The sequence below is a fragment of the Triticum urartu genome, chromosome 5 (assembly GCF_003073215.2).
Source record: "Triticum urartu cultivar G1812 chromosome 5, Tu2.1, whole genome shotgun sequence".
Classification (NCBI taxonomy): Eukaryota; Viridiplantae; Streptophyta; class Magnoliopsida; order Poales; family Poaceae; genus Triticum; species Triticum urartu.
In genome coordinates, this window is record NC_053026.1 from 649,484,099 (window position 1) to 649,501,525 (window position 17,427).

General features: G+C 48.3%; 1 protein-coding gene across 1 annotated transcript; it reads right to left on the reverse strand.

Moving 5' to 3' along the window:
* Nucleotides 1–9,174: 9,174 nt before the first annotated feature.
* Nucleotides 9,175–10,099, reverse strand: LOC125506478 (hydrophobic seed protein-like). The gene has a single exon (XM_048671284.1). It carries the CDS (start codon nt 10,055–10,057, stop codon nt 9,653–9,655), a length of 405 nt encoding a protein of 134 aa, XP_048527241.1. The 5' UTR covers nt 10,058–10,099; the 3' UTR covers nt 9,175–9,652.
* Between the last annotated feature and the right edge of the window lie 7,328 nt (nt 10,100–17,427).

Here is a 17,427-nt window from a genome sequence, read left to right on the forward strand (position 1 = left end):
TTCAACTAGAAGGGCCGTGCCTGAGCTCGCTCCAACTAAGTCCAACGGGTGTCCAGATTTATTTTTTACCCGTGTCCAAGCCTCAAATACGAAGTAGTATACATGTAAGCACAATTTCTACCCGGTGTCCTGTGACACCAGCTGTGTGAACGTAGGTCCGCCCCTGCCACCGGTGGGCTATCGAAGTGATCATACTCGTAATCCGGGAGACCGTATGTGCGGCATGACTCCGTAGCCACGTGGATTGCCAGTATTCTTCTAGGAATCTCGTGTCTAGGCCAACCGTTGGTCACCACGTACAGATTGCCGTCCATCGACACCGGTGACGAGATTTTCGTCGGGTGACACGGGGAGAGGAACGAGTGGTGGCGCCACCCGGCGGCGTCGCCTAGGGTGTGCATGTCCACGTCCACGCGCTGCTAGGAGGAAAGATAGTGCGTCAACCGCCGAAAGAGCTTGTACTCCTTGGTGGGAGGGCTGAAACCCAAGGCGAACTGGTGCATTATATGAGCCCTTGGGGGTGACCATCAGCGGGGTTCATTGCCATATTAAGGGGGTTATGTGCATTTTCTAAGCATTAATGTACATAATTCAAGTTCAAACAATTGGTGCATGAAAGGGTGCATAAGAACAGTTTGAAAAACCATGCTCGTGTCATTTAGTAAATTCTTATGCCTTTTAAGGGAGGGACACATATTTCGATAAAATGTGTGGCAATAGTCAACCACAAATGTTTGTTTACTGGGTTTTTAACTATAGAAAAACTGAAACAAATGCTTGAAAAGCATGACGCCTGGCATGGTGTGCCATGGTATGACCTCACCATGCACTGGTAAAAATTAGAAGGTTTGACTAATGTTGTCATGCACGACCTTCATAAATCGAACCATCACCAAAGAAATTCCACGCTTTCGAGAGGAAAATCACCAATATTAAAGGGGAATCCAAATTTTCTTCGTTCTTTGCCCTGGACGAACGTACACCCTGCAAGTCACCGTGTTCAAATTTGGTATTTTTTCGGGCTCATTTACCATATTTAGGGGATTATGTGTATTTTCTAGGCAATTAGCACATATAAATCCAATCCAGCTACAGGTGCACGGGTGTGATGTGAGGGACGTGGATTGCCGTTCGATCGCGGCGCATCCTACAGTGCACACGCGCGATCCGCGTGACTGGGGTTCCGGCCAAACATAACGCAACACACAATAGGCTCAGCGCACACTGTTTCCGAAAGCGACGGAGATGAACCATGTGCGATAATGAACGAGCAAAATTTTAAGGGAAGCCAAATTTCTGTTGTGGTTTGTCGTTGAGCTCTTGAATACCACCGCACTGTACGGCTTCCCGGCCCCTCCATCCCAGAGCTCTCTCCAGGCGTCGTCCATGGCACCGCGACGCACAATAACTGGTAAGGAGGCGATGGCATCCCGCCGCACCGCGTTCCTCTCCGCCCGCGACCGCACACATGGTAATGAAGCGATGGCATCTCGCCGCGCCGAGTTCATCGCCGCCGGCGGCCAGACATTTACATGGGCGGACTTTGAGATTGCCATGGCCGAATGGGTGGTGGATCTAGAGGCGGCCAAAGCCGCACAGAAGAAGCGGAAAAGGCAGAAAGCAATCAAAAAAAGAGTGTCCCGCCGCCGCAAGAAAAAAGAGGTTGCACGCCGTGGTGAGGAGAGCTTGGCGGAGATCGAAGCACGGTGGGCTGCCGCCTACAAGGCCGGGAAGGAGAACGCCGGCGTCTGGCCAGCATGGCCTGATGACAGCATGTGAGAAGTAGTTTAAGTTTGTAGTCTTATGGCAAATTACCAGTAGTAATTTAAGTTTGTAGTGTTAATGTACAATGTCGGTAAGAGCATCCTTTGAGGGCTTTGAGTGTTGATTAGCATGTGTGCCCATGTGCATTTTTTGCGTTAATCATTAGAAGATCACCAAACACACGGTTTCTATGTCGTACTCGTTTGTGTTTTTTGCGTTAATGATCCATAAGTGAGTTAACTGTGTGATGTTTCCTAATAAATCAGGCGTACTATTGACCAAAAAAAATCAAGTAAATGTGTAATTTTTTTGGAGTCGGGATCTGCCAACTTTATTTTTTCTCGCACACGAGTATTTTACGCGCTTCGTCTGCGTTGTGTATTCCCCCGCCCAAGTTTCAAGTTTCGCAGCGAAATTTTCATTAGGCACGCGATTTCAGAATTTATTCCTCCAACCACATCCCCATCCTTAGTATTCCCCCCCCCCCTCGCGCCTTCCCCTACTGGCATCTCAAACCACCGCCGCCGCAACCACATCTACATTATGCTCGCATCCAGTCAGGCAAATGATGATTACAACCGTCAGATGATGGCGGTTAGTTTTGCCCTCTTAAAACCAAGCTAAATTTTTGCACTTTCATTCCTTCTGACCTTCTAGTTTGCTTGTTTAACTAACATCTAGGCTATGTTGGCGTCTTGGAGTAACCGCACGGATCCACCACAAATGGGACCCCCACCACCACCTGCGGGAGAACCCCCACACATGCCCACGTTCGATGAATGGGTGGCACTAGGCAGTGATAGTCCGGTTAGTACATTTGCCTAACTACTGACAAACTAGTTCTCGTTCATTCAACACTATCATATCATACTTACCGTTAGAATCTTCTCTCAAACATGTAGGGGACCGGTGGCTCGACTCCTGCTGCGTCGACCCCAGTCACTCCGATCTTCCAGAGTGATGGTGGTCGCGGTGGCGGTTTTGGCGGAGGTGGTCTTAGCGGTGGTGGTCTTGGTGGTGGTGCTTTTGGCGGAGGTGGTCTTGGTGGTGGTGGTTTTGGCGGAGGTGGTCTTGTTTGATGTCATGATGATTCCGTGCATGTGGCCGTCATGCCATGCCTTTCATGTTGCTACTTTTATTATGTTCCATGTCTTGCACTAGTTTTATGTTCATGAACTTCCGCCGGTGATGATCTTTAGATGATGATGATGAACTTGAGTATGTTTAGATGATAAACTGTCATATTTCTGCATAATTCTATATTATTCTGCTTTGAAATGCTGTCAAATGAATTGAAAAAGAGAAAAGAGAGAAAAAACTATGCCTACGGCAAAAGCCGTCGGCATATATAAGCCTAGGAGATACCAGGACGCCACGTGGCAGAGATATGCCGACGGGCAAAGCTGTCGGGCATAGTTTTTCGGTCTATAGCTACGGCAATATCTCTGCTTGCCAGGAGAACCAGGGGGCCGACACGTGGCAGAACTATGCCTACGGCAAAGCCGTCGGCATAGATTCCGTCTATGCCTACCTGCCACCAGGAGGCACCACGGGGTGCCACGTGGCAGAGGTATGTCGACGGCCAAGCCGTCGGCATACCTCTGCCACGTGCCATTCCACGAATCGCCCGCGCTTTTGACGGTGCAATCTATGCCGACGGCCAAGCCGTCGGCATACCTCTGCCACGTGCCATACCACGATTCGCCCGCGCTTTTGACGGCGCCGTCCGTTGCCGTCAGACGGAAAACAATGCCGACGGCTATACTATGCTGACGGCTGACGCCGGGCCGTCGACATAGGCGCCTATGCCGAGGGCTATACTACGCCGACGGTCTGACAAGACTACGCTGACGTGATCTACGCCGACGGGTCTATGCCGACGGCAGCCGTAGGCATAGATCTATGCCGACGGCATAGGACCTATGCCGACAGCCTTGGGCCGTAGGCATAGTCCACGAGTCCGGTAGTGAGTGTTTCGCCTTCTTAGTGGACAGTGCGCAACAAGGGTGTCAGTTCAATTTTTATGTAAATGTTCACCCTCTAGTTCTCCATCCATTCACTTTTGCATATTCTCTACGTCTTGCAGGAAGTGTCTCCTAATGTGTGTTCTCAACTTGTGCAAATAGCTACTGGATGGCATCCCCAAAGTTGTTGCATGAACATCGTCAGGATGGCTATCCGGGCCAAGGTAGGCATGCAAATGATTAATTTCTCACTATTTTAGGTGTAGGACAATTCGAAAATGTGACTGCTATGAAAGGGAATGAGGCCATCATGAACTCTAACTCCACTGGCATGAAGAACGAATACAATACATTTTTGGTGAGCACTTGAGCTTCTCACTTGGAATGTAGATGCTAATTGTAGTGTCGTGTAGTCATATTAGTTGTATGTAGTGTACGCAACAAATCCTGAAGATTCGCTCTTCTTTTCTTTGCTAATCCAAAGATTTGCAGATTAGCACAGTAATTAATCCCTTCACTAGGCTGTGATATACAGGTACGCTAAGAGTTACATATATGTATGTATATCACTTATTCTTGAGCGGAATAGTTTTTTTTTCAAGTAGTTAGAATAGTGTTCAGTGTTAATTAGTTGGGTATATACCACAACCAAAATAACTCAATTCACTTGCCCAGATATAAAATAACTCAAGTCTTCCTCGAATTATACAAGAAATATACCAATTAATATTTACTTAAAATAGTTTGTGTTTCTCACATAAGGACTATATAAGAATTTCCATTAAGTCGTGTCTAAGCTACGGGTAAAGTATGCATTTTTATCTGCTTGGACATGAATTCATATGCAATTATCCTTTGTGCTAGTTCATTTATATGTACTGACTTATAAATGATTTATGGTTTTGTAGAATTGATGGTGCATCGTAACAGAAGCATCACAAGGCATTGTAATCATTGACAAAGAATGATATGCACTAAAATACAAGGTCTTATAATGTTATCCCATGGCCGAAGATTATGAAGAAAAAAAAGTCACTTTTGTAGTTAGACATGAACGACTACAATGCTTGTCTAGAGAGTGTTTTTCGTTCATAATTTTTAATGGTATTTTTAACTTCGGCATTGTATCATGTTCAACATATGTGGTTTTGATTAATGAAAACAGGTTGTGATAAATTGACTGTTCAAATTATTTTGTTTCTTAATTGGTGTGGTTGATAATCGTCAAAAGTTACACGTAACATAAAATAATATCTTTAAAAGTTAAGATTGGTTGTTACAGGCAAGAAAAATGGTGAGATGGATGGCCATTGACAATATAAAGTGGTAATTATTAATATTTTAATAACCATGAAATGTTCTAAACGATGGGATAAGTGGTCGCGCGCTAGTACACGAATTGTTGTCGTTATTTCCTCACCATTGACGACAACACATTGTCCCACTCGTTATAAAATAACGACGGGAAAATGTGGTCGTTATACTTTTAACGACGGAGCCTACTACGACCACAAAGATGTGGTCGTTAATGACTTTCAACGACCGCATTCTCACTTTTAACGACCACATCTCCCTTGTATTAGACAAATAAATCAAACCACTTTATGTCATGCTTGTCAACTAGGACGTTATATACGTTTGCCTTTTCCTTCTTCTACTACTCGTACCACTCGACCATTGGAGTTAGTGCATTGTGATCTTTGGACTACACCGATTTTGAGTGTCTCCGAAAATAAATACTTTCTAGTCATTCTTGATGATTTCACACATTTTCTATGGACTGTTTCGCTCCGCCAAAAGTCTAATGCTTACGCCTCGCTCTCCGCTTTTCACGCGTTCGCTCTTACTTAGTTTGGTTTGCCTCTCGTGTCCATACAATGTGATAATGGTCATGAGTTCGATAATAACAAACTCCACTCTCTCTCGCCGCCACACACGGTATTCATATTCCCTCCTCTTGCCCATGCACGTCCCAACAAAACAATAAAGCTGAACGCATTATTCGCACGTCAATGACATTGTGTGTTCGCTCTTACCACCATGTTTTTGGGCCGAAGCACTTCACACCGCCACTCATGTCCTCAACCGTCTTCCCACAAAAACAATCAGCGACCCTTCTCCCTATTTCACTCTACACAACAACCATCTCGATTACTCGTCACTACGCGTTTTGGCTACCTATGCTATCCTAACATAGCTTGTACTATGCCACATAAACTATCGTCGTGTTCGAGTGCTTGTGTTTTTCTCGGCTATTCCTTCATCATAAGGGGTACCGGTGCATGGATCTTACTACCCAACGTATCATCATCTCTCGTCATGTTGTTTTCGATGAGATGACTTTTCCCTTTGCCTCCCCACAGCCTACAATTGCTGCCACATACGACTTTCTCGACGCCAAAGACAACCCACCTGTTGTTGTCCCTCCCTTTCCGGTCATCACTCCTACACCCAACGCGCCGCCCTCACCTCCACCCACCCCTCCTTCCCCACCCGCCCCTCCTTCACCGCCCGCCCTTCCCTCACCGCCCGGGCCTCGTAGCACCTCCGGCATACATAAGGGCCCCCGCGAGCGGCTTAACCTGCATGTTTCCTCTGTTAGCAGGTACTCACTGGTCCCCACCTCCGCCCGAGCCGCTCTCAAAGATCCTAACTGACTTGATGCTATGACTACAGAATATTGCGCTCTCCTGAGGAATAACACTTGGGATCTTGTGCCTCCTCCTCGGGATGCAAACATCATCTCCGGCAAGTGGGTGTTTTGTCATAAGATCAAGCCTGATGGCTCCCTCGATCGCTATAAAGCTCGTTGGGTTCTTCGGGGCTTTTCTGAGGAGCCAGGCATCAATTTTGATGAGACGTTTAGTCCGGTTTTCAAACCGACCACAGTGCGTGTCATCCTCTCCATCGCGCTCTCTCTTAATTGGGAGACCCGCCAACTCGACGTCAAGAATGCCTTCCTGCATGGTAAACTTGCCGAGGTAGTCTACTGTCGTCAACCCACTGACTTCATTGACTCCACTCGCCCCGAGCACGTATGTCGGCTGAACCGTTTGCTATACGGTCTCAAGCAGGCTCCTCGTGCGTGGTACGAGCGCTTCATGACTTTCATCACTTTGACTGGTTTCGTGTGTCCACCCTCGGAGACCTCGATGTTCGTCCTCCGGTGTGCGGAAGGCATGACCTTCCTCCTTCTATATGTGGACGGTATCGTCCTCACCGCCTCCTCAACTGGATCGCTCGACAGGATCACAGCCTCTCTCCACACCGAGTTTGCCATGACGGACATAGGCAGCCTCCACTACTTCCTTGGCATCACGGTCACCCGCGACTCCTCCGACATGCATCTCTCGCAAGACAAGTACGCCACGGAGATTCTGGTCAGGGCCGGCATGACTGCATGCAAGTCCGCCACGACACCGGTTGACACGTCATCGAAGCTCGCTACTATGTCGGCCCTCCCGTCGCTGATTCTACCGAGTATCGGAGTCTTGTCGGGGCTCTACAGTACCTCACTTTTACGCGCCCCGATATCGCATATGATGTTCAGCAGGTTTGTATTCATTTGCACGACCCTCGTGAGCAACATCTGACAGGCATCAAGTGCATGTTGAGCTACGTCAAGGGCACACTTACTCATGGACTTTAGCTCTACTCGTCTTCGTCGTACTCCATGATCGCCTACATCGACGCTGACTGGGCCGGCTGCCCCGACACTCGGCGGTCCACATCGGGCTTCTGTGTCTACCTCGGTGACAACCTAATCTCCTAGTTGTCCAAGCGACAACACATGGTCTCTCGCTCTAGCGCTAAAAACCGAGTACCACCCCGTGGCCAATGCCGTAGCTGAGGCGAGTTGGCTTCGGCAACTTCTCCAGGAGCTTCATCGCCCAACCCCTCCTGCTACGGTCGTCTTCAGCGACAACGTCAGCGCCGTCTACATGTGCACAAACCCAGTTCAACATCAGCGTACCAAACACATCGAGATCGACCTACACTTCGTTCGTGATCGTGTCGCCATGGGTCAGGTCCGTGTGCTCCATCTTCCCTCGTCTTGCCAGTTCACTGATATCTTGACGAAGGGACTACCGTCACCGTTGTTTCTGGATTTTCGGTCCAGCCTCAACGTCCGCTCTCCTCCCATTGTGTTTGCGGGGGAGTGTTAGACTATATCACGTATCGTGACATATCTCCTAATTCCCTAAATTGAGGAGTATCGATATTATCGTGATCTCGCATTTATGATTAGGATTGTAAATCTATCTATATATTAACATGCAATGGAAAAGCCCAAGTGTGGCAAATATTCCTAAAGTCTTTTTGATTCAATGCCTGATGTCCAAACGTTGAACCCTTGAAGTTGAGAACATGGTCCTCCACAAGCTTTGTTTCTTCAAGAATCACCATCATTGCCTCTATTTCATACTCATCTTCCTCATCCAATGAAGGAAAATCCATGAATTCGACCTAGAAGCACTCCTAGTCAGAATCCATTTTGTTTTCGTCCAAGAAACAACAACAACATGAAATTTCGCTGTGGTATTCCACCGACCATCTCTCGTGCATGGTCTATCCGCTATGGACATCGTCGCTAGGGACGGAGGGTACACAGGCTATGGACGAACCAGCGGAGTGTGGTCAGAAGCATAGGCCGAAGCAAGCAGGCGCATGGGTAGTGTGGTAGAGGTCTATCAAGGCCTGGTCAGTGTCAGGAGGGGGTTTACTAGGGCGGCGTCAGTCTCCAGCAGCAGACAAGGAGGGCAGGATTGTGAAAATACGGAGGCTCCAGGTGTGGTTCGGGGCGTTGGAGACCGTAGTGGCGAAAGTCTGGACTCCCCAAGAGCTCCCTCGATTTGGGGCCGGTCTATGGGATTTCGGACACCCGGACCGACCAGTTATAATTTGGTGGTCCATGGTCGGTCCTAAAAGTATCCGGACATTGTGAGCGTTTTGGTGTCCGCGTTGAAGATGCCCTTATGAGTAGATCAAGCATCTTCTCAAAGAGAGCCATGAAACCAAGTTTCAAAGAAAACTTTGTGGAAACCATATTTGGAAGTTTCGAAAAATGTGAAGAAAAAAAGGGCATGTTAAGAGGGTGATGTTCTATTGCCATGCGAAGTTCGAAGTTCAAACACATTACCATTTATGAGCTATAAAAAGAACACATTCAGCTATTAGTCGAGATGTTTGCTGTTCGGCAATATTCAATGTTGATTTTGTTTTTTCCATACCTCATAAACTGCAATGTGTTTGAACTTGGGAATTTCACATGCTAATAGAACATCACACTATTAATATTGCTTGGTTCTTTAAGAATTTTTTTGAGACTTTAAAACATTGTTTCCGCATGGTTTCATCGGTTTCCACCGAAACTTTGTTTTCATGTGATACTCTATCCTTCTTCAAAAGAAAAAGAAAGGGTAGAAGCTGCCACGCATGCACAGCCTGGAGATACAAGCACATTGTTAGACAACTTCAACATACTTTTATTCCACGTACATATGCATGCACATATATACTCCCTCCGGTCCTTTTTAGTTCGCATATAATATTTGTCTGAAGTCAAGCCTTATAAAGTTTGACCAACTTTATAAAGAAAAATGCCAACATTCATAATGTGAAATCAATATCAGTAGATGCATCATGACTTAAGTTTTCATATTGTATAACTTTAACATGATATATGTTGATATTTTTTCATATAAATATGGTCAAACTTTATGAAGTTTGACTTCAGAAAATTCTTATATGCAAAGTAAAAAGGACCGGAGGGAGTATGCACGGATTAATTTCAACAACACAACACGGCACACTTATACGATTACCTAGTGAACAATGTTGCATGCATGCCTGCAGGAAACATGGACGAGACTGAGATATAAGATGAACTGGAACGCAAACTAGCAAAGAGCAGAGGTGATCATTCAGCGCCGGCAGGTGTAGTTGGATTCGCATGGAATCTTGCACTGGTTCAGGAGGGCGACGACGTCGACGTGGAGCAGCCCGTGGAGGACGACCACGTCACAGAGGCACGCCGCAGCGTCCAGGCCGGCCAACTCGCCCAGCAGCTGGCAGCACGGTTCATACGGCGACACGCCGAGGCTGACAATCGGCACGCTCAGCAGGCTCAAGCACACGCCCAGATCCGGGCACGAGCCACCGCTGGTTGATGGTGGTGGTGGTGACGGCGGCGGTGGGGGCGGCGGGCATGACGGAGGCGGTGGCGACGGCGGTGGGGTCTGGCAGTTGTTTCCGCCGCAACCGCGCACGGTGGAGACCGTCAGTGCCATGGCAAGGAGCAGGAGCACGAGCTTGGACGACGGCGCCATTGCGAGAGCTTTGATGGAGGGGAAGCTAGTGAGATGTGTATGTGATTGTGCTGCTGTATGTCTTTGGGTTGTTGTGGGGTGTTATTTATAGCCGGATTGTACATGATGCAAGAGGGTGTGTTACGATCGAATTTGACTCTAGCCAACTTAAACCACAAAGCTTGTACGTGTACCCTCATGGATCGATGCTCTGACCCTAGGTACCTTTTTTACAATAGGCGACGCTGCTTAAGTACAGGTGCCCTCATGGCCGGCACTAGCTCTCATTATTGTGAACGTACAGTATAGGCATGCACGTGCACAGCGAGCGATAAGCTAAAGCTGGCCAAGTCAACTATATGTTCCATAGCATAGCTTTGGCTCCTCTCCTCATACGTGGCACAAAATTGGTAGTTGCCTTCCCCCAGATCGGATTCTAACAATCCGGGACTAGCTACTGTATACGTGATTTGGTATGATTTGATTTCGATTTTCCTTGATCGATGCACACAGGTGGACTAATTTGGTAGGTACGCCTGTACAGTTTCCTCCAAGATCTTTACACTCCCCTCAACCTCCATGAACCCGCTAGTGGAGCTCCGCCAACCAAATCCGCATAGAAAGCCCTCGACGACAGTTGTGAGGAAGACTTGGTGATCTTCAGGCTAAATACATGGTTTTCTTTGATGTACTGAAGTATTCTTTGATGTACCGAAGTACAATTGATCGGCTTCGTCGCTCCATCCGTCACCTGGTCGTTGGTTGACACCAACCAAACTTCCAAGGCTTTGCGAGTCACCCTTTTCTCTGATTTATCTCGTGCCATCAGATCAACTATGAGAAGGCCAAGGACATCTTTTCCTCTACTCCGTGTAGCGATGGCGGAGGATATAAAAATACAAAGCATATTAAATTTGCACAAAGTATAAATTGTAACTTTTATAGGTCATCATACTAATTAGACAACTGACTTCTGTAGATAACTTCTAGAAGTAGCTAGCTTCAGTGATCGATCAGCGGACACTTGATTTACTGATAGCATCACCGTAGTAGACTTAGCATGGCATGCTCGAACTAGTGTTTGTTTCTATCATCGTCCTAGGACGGCGGCAACTCAAAGGTGAGAGGTGAGAGTAGGGTAGGGCGGTAACCCCCATAGAAGTTCCATCGGCATTTGGACGGCAAGGGAGCAACCGGGAGATCTACTTCCTCGTCCCATCGTAGAAAACCTCCGTTGGATGTCAATGAGCCTTGTCTCGTTGTGTAATACGCCAGCGCATGCGTAGCACAACATCCCGTCATCATCAATCCAGCATGACCATGGTCTGCTGAACACAAAGCCTGATCGTCCCGGTGCTATGTGAAAGCTGTAGCGCAGATCCCAGATTGGCTGCTCGTCGTTGTTGTCGTCTGGCGGCGACATGACTCAGAAGTGGTGGCCTCAGCATCAGGGCGTTTACAGCCGGCCCCTAAGCTCAAAGACACCCATCGGCCAGGGGCGTACCTAGAACAAAAACGTCCCGGGGTCGATGTGTACGCCATAAATGATGGATTCTAAACAATAATATACACAAAAGTAACCCACTAAATAGCTTAAAATGTCCAATAATAAAATAATAATTATCAAAATAAAGTGTTCCCCTGAAATTCTTGTTGATTGTGTAAAATTAAACAATAAAACATAAGATCTCCAAACAACAGGAACAAATATGATCAGGCAACATGAATTCCCTCATAATTCGCTGGTTATTATGTTATCACAAGTGCACAAGGAGTTGCACTATTTGTGTTTGTAGGCAGAGACAACAAATAACGCTTGCTGATTGAAATGTATGGTTGTGAAGTTAAACTTACTTGACATTGTGTCTTAATGCTGCCGCGCAGTCGACAAATAATCCAACGTTCCAAATGGATGTGAATCACTAAGGAAAATTTATCAAATCACAGAATCCTTATCTCTGTTGTAATACCCTTGAATTTGAAGACACCAATACAATCTAGGTAAAGAATTAGAGAAAATTGGGATATGTACATATGTTTCGGACAAATTGGCGACCTTACCGAGAGCAATACTCTTTCCTTTGATTATTTAGCAATCCGCAGCCGCCAGCGGATGAGCGCAGGGGATAGGGGCTGATGAGTGGCAATTGATCAGGGGCAGCACTACGCGCCGGTGCGTCGGCCCAAATTTGGGCCGGTCTGCACGCAGCCGTACGATCCAGCGTGCAGCAGCCGCTCGATGCTCCACATCATCATCTTCTTCCTCTCGTCCTTGCATACAAAAAAGAGAACGCGGAGCCAGCACAAGCGTTCATGGCGCCCCGCTCGTCGCAGGAACCAAAAAAAGGCGCCGTCCATGGCGCCCCACTCACGACGGCAGGGCTGCCCGTCGTCTTCGGCGACGGTGCTCGCTGAAGAACCTCCCCTCGTCGTCGATTTTAGTTGGAGATCCCGTCGATGACCCCCTGGTCGAAACTTCCCCCTCGACCGATTGCAACTCCGGTCGTTGATGCTCCACGGTTGCAGCGCTACGGTGCGCCGCCCGCCGGCCCTCGCCGTCGACGAGCGAGTTTCTGCCAACAACGGCCATAGGTCACATCGTGAATGGCATGTAGCAAAAAAAAACGGTCATAGCAAAAGAGAAGGCGGTTGCAGCAAAAGATCATCGCCGTCGCCGTTCATCGCCAAATGCAGTAGAAAACAGAGTAGCGCTCGCCATGGTTGCAGCTCTGACACCGGCCGGTTCCAGCCCGCGGTGACCACACTTTGCCGCAGGTCGGGGTGCCAAGCAACAAAAAACTATCATTTGTGTTAGAATAAATCCGAGGCATACTGTTGATCATCCAAGGACCAAGCAATCACACGAGCACGACACCGAGATTTGTTAACGAGGTTTACCGGTATGGCTACATCCCCGGGGCTTGACTATGGGCGCTCCTCCCATGACACCGCTACAATACCGCACCCGGTCGCCCTGGACACCGGCACATGCCGCCGGCTTCCCCTGCGTTCCGGTGCTATTATGTTGGCATAGGTTATATCGTGTTTCTACCCCCGCTATATATGAGAGGCCTAGGATACAAGTGTCATATTAGGACACAACTCCACATTCTATGTAAACACAATAAAACTCCTAGTCCAACTGTAACCTATCTTGTACACTATATTCGACACAACTCTAACAAACTCCACCTTGGCGAATATTCTCCACCACTTTGAATTCGTCAATGCGTCAAACTTCCATGTACATTGGACCTGAGCTTATCCCATGAATACCGCTGCTACTCCAAAGACTCCATATGACTCCACCTACAACTTGTAGTCCCTTCTTTTCTTGACCACTGTCAACACTCGAGCAAAATTAAGTTCCTTGTTACTCTTGTTTGTGCTCCCAACTTTCAGAGTATCAGTCCAACGCTATCACACACTGATCACTGAACTGCGTGAAAGTGAACAACTCACATATTGGATGTCACACATAAGAGTTACCTGAACTCAACATCATCGCTCCTTTCTTGACCGTCTGTCTGAAACTTGAAGGAATTTCACCGTTGCTTGTAGTCATCCTGAGTCAAATTCGCAGTTGTCTCACCACATGTATGACCACCAGAGCCCTGGCCCGTCTCCATGTCCGTGCATACCGCACGCCTCGCCGCTATTACCGCGTCGAGCCTCCACTGTCCCGGTCGAGTCTCAAGGGTCGCAAACCCACACCACTCAACACCCACTGCAGAGTACCACCGATCATCACCGACCGATGACGAGTTTCATGCTTCCATCAGACCACTGGGCTCCAGTCCAAACTGCATGTCACTCGCTTTTCCCAGCTGAATAGGCTTCGACTCTCTGTCGACTTACGCCGTAGCCCCTCAATCCAGCTCCACCTTCAACATGACTCCATGGCAGATGATCAGTCCACCCCTCGCGTCCCCTCGACTTCAAGCTCACATGCGTACGCCATCTTAAATCAACCACACGCCATAGTCTTGTCGAAGCCACACAAGCCTCGGGCCTGCGCCATGTGTTTCCACGCCCAAGAGTTGGTCACCATCAACATCACGCTCCTATATCATCAGCACCAATTCCACCACCGGCTTCCGTATCAATCGACTCACGTTGATCTGTCAGACTATCTAGTCCGACTAAGCTGATCTTGTTCGGCTGTATGACACGCTCGAGGCTCCCAAATCATCTTTCGCGAATTTCCATCCATCACAAATAATTCCATCTTAGCTGGCATGACTTCCCGCAACGCCCTCAAGCATCCCTGTAGTGCCAACAAATCTTCCATCATTATCTGCCATAAACCAAGGTTTTCAGTTCCGTGAACTTCTCCACCTCAAACCTGACATCCGTTGAAGCCATGGTTCTTCGTACAGCTAACCGTATGAAAAATTATCTGAGCTCTCCTCATATGATGTCCAAGTACACAAGCAAAACCTGACGTGGTACACCCTCATGTACTAATAGCAAAATCCAAAACAAGGATTCCTTTTGACCTTCACGTGATTGCTCTTCTTTGGCTCAAACCCCGATGCTAGCTATGCTTTGTCCTGCCTTTTGATGGATAAGTATCAATGAATTTACTTGTTGCCGATTCGATCTGCCTATGTCCGTGTCCTAGGTGGACTCGGTCCTCTTTTTTTCCAAAGCAAATCTCAGATGTGTGTACGTACGCCTCGCACGCACACGGCCTCGGCCACAGCCCCGCCGCGCCCGTCATGGGCCTGGCTCGCTAGCGACCAGCGCATGCGTCGCGCCTGCTGCTCACACGCATTACGCCGCCGCCGAGTCGATGTTCCATATGCGCCGCCTCAGACGCTCGCCTAATTGATCCACAATCGCCGCACGTCTCGCCTGCTGCGGCCAAGCAACACGCCTCTCTCTGATTGGCTTTTTTGAGAAGGTCACAACCGTCGAGCACATCTGCTTCTTAGATCGCTCCTCGCAGAACTATCAACGACGTCTCGCCGCTTTTCTTCCGCTCCAACTGCAATCAATCCTGCAGATCTCCAACGATACCTTCCATCTCCTCTAGATCAACAATCCACAGCCTTTGAATAACCTAGCTCATGATACCATTTGTTAGAATAAATCCGAGGCATACTGTTGATCATCCAAGGACCAAGCAATCACACGAGCACGACACCGAGATTTGTTAACGAGGTTCACCGGTATGGCTACAATCCCGGGGCTTGACTATGGGCGCTCCTCCCCATGACACCGCTACAATACCGCACCCGGTCGCCCTGGACACCGGCACATGCCGCCGGCTTCCCCTGCGTTCCGGTGCTATTATGTTGCCATAGGTTACATCGTGTGTCTACCCCCGCTATATATGAGAGGCCTAGGATACAAGTGTCCTATTAGGACACAACTCCACATTCTATATAAACACAATACAACTCCTAGTCCAACTGTAACCTATCTTGTGCACTATATTCGACACAACTCTAACAATTTGTCGGTTGAAGCAAAAAATTATTAGGTTCCAGCAAAAACTAAAGCTGGTTCTAGCAAAACAAAGTTAGCAGGAAAAGCTCCCAGTGGGCGATTGTAGCAAAAAATTAACTGGTTCCAGCAAAAACACAGACTGGTTCCAACGAAAAAAAGTTGCCGTCGATGGCGAGGGCGCGTCGGTTCCAGCACATCGCATGTCAAGCAGCAAAATTACTGATGCCGATTCCAACTCTGGGCTTCCCCGATTGCAGCAAAAGGGCATCGTGGTTCCAGCATCTGGCAAACCGGTTGTAGCACCCCGCATGGTCACCACTAGCAGATGCGGACTTCCAGAATTTTCCTCCATGGTTCCAGCATCTGGAAGCCACGGTTCCAGCATTTGTAACCGCGGTTTGTAGCACCACGGAGCTGCACGGCGCAGTCGCCGTCGATGCAGCCCACCGTCGACGCGGCGCAGCCACCATGGAAACTCATCTCGCTCTCTTTTGCAGCAAAAAACGGTAAGGATGGAGGGGCGAGGGGGTTGGGTGAGCGGCCATGGCTAGTAGCAGCGGCCGGTGCTGAATCTCATGGAGGGGGATTTCTCTCGCTAGAGAAAGAGAAATAGAGATGGAGGGGATGGGAGTGACGGGAGGAAGAGGATAAGGGAGGGAGGTGGAAGAAAAAGATAAGACAGAGAGGGAGAGAAAAAAACTGGGCATACAGTGCGGAACGTACGATTGTGGTGGGATCGAATCGCTGCGAGTGAGGGCCGGCCGAAGTTTGGAAGCGTTTTCCATGATCAGGGGGTGAGGGGCGGCGGCGCGACGGTAGGAGGCAAGCAGGCACCAACCGAACTGGCGCAGGATCCAATCGACCGCTATCTTGTTTTCTTTGCTCCCTCAAGACGATCGATAGCCGGATGGGCCTTCAACTAGATGGGCCGTGCCTGAGCTCGCTCCAACTAAGTCCAACGGGTGTCCAGATTTATTTTTTACCCGTGTCCAAGCCTCAAATACGAAGTAGTATACATGTAAGCGCAATTTCTACCCGGTGTCCTATGACACCGGTTGTGTGAACGTAGGTCCGCCCCTGCCACCGGTGGGCTATCGAAGTGATCATACTCGTAATCCGGGAGACCGTATGTGCGGCATGACTCCGTAGCCACGTGGATTGCCAGTATTCTTCTAGGAATCTCGTGTCTAGGCCAACCGTTGGTCACCACGTACAGCTTGCCGTCCATCGACACCGGTGACGAGATTTTCGTCGGGTGACACGGGGAGAGGAACGAGTGGTGGCGCCACCCGGCGGCGTCGCCTAGGGTGTGCATGTCCACCTCCACGCGCTGCTAGGAGGAAAGAGAGTGTGTCAACCGCCGAAAGAGCTTGTACTCCTGGGTGGGAGGGCTGAAACCCAAGGCGAACTGGTGCATTATATGAGCCCTTGGGGGTGACCATCAGCGGGGTTCATTGCCATATTAAGGGGGTTATGTGCATTTTCTAAGCATTAATGTACATAATTCAAGTTCAAACAATCGGTGTATGAAAGGGTGCATAAGAACAGCTTGAAAAACCATGCTCGTGTCATTTAATAAATTCTTATGCCTTTTAAGGGAGGGACACATATTTCAATGAAATGTGTGGCAATAGTCAACCAAAAATGTTTGTTTATTGGGTTTTCAACTATAGAAAAACTGAAACCAAATGCTTGAAAAGCATGACGCCTGGCATGGTGTGCCATGGTATGACCTCACCATGCACTGGTAAAATTAGAAGGTTTGACTAATGTTGTCATGCACGACCTTCATAAATCGAACCATCACCAAAGAAATTCCACGCTTTCGAGAGGAAAATCACCAATATTAAAGGGGAATCCAAATTTTCTTCGTTCTTTGCCCTGGACGAACATACACCCTGCAAGTCACCGTGTTCAAATTTGGTATTTTTTCGGGC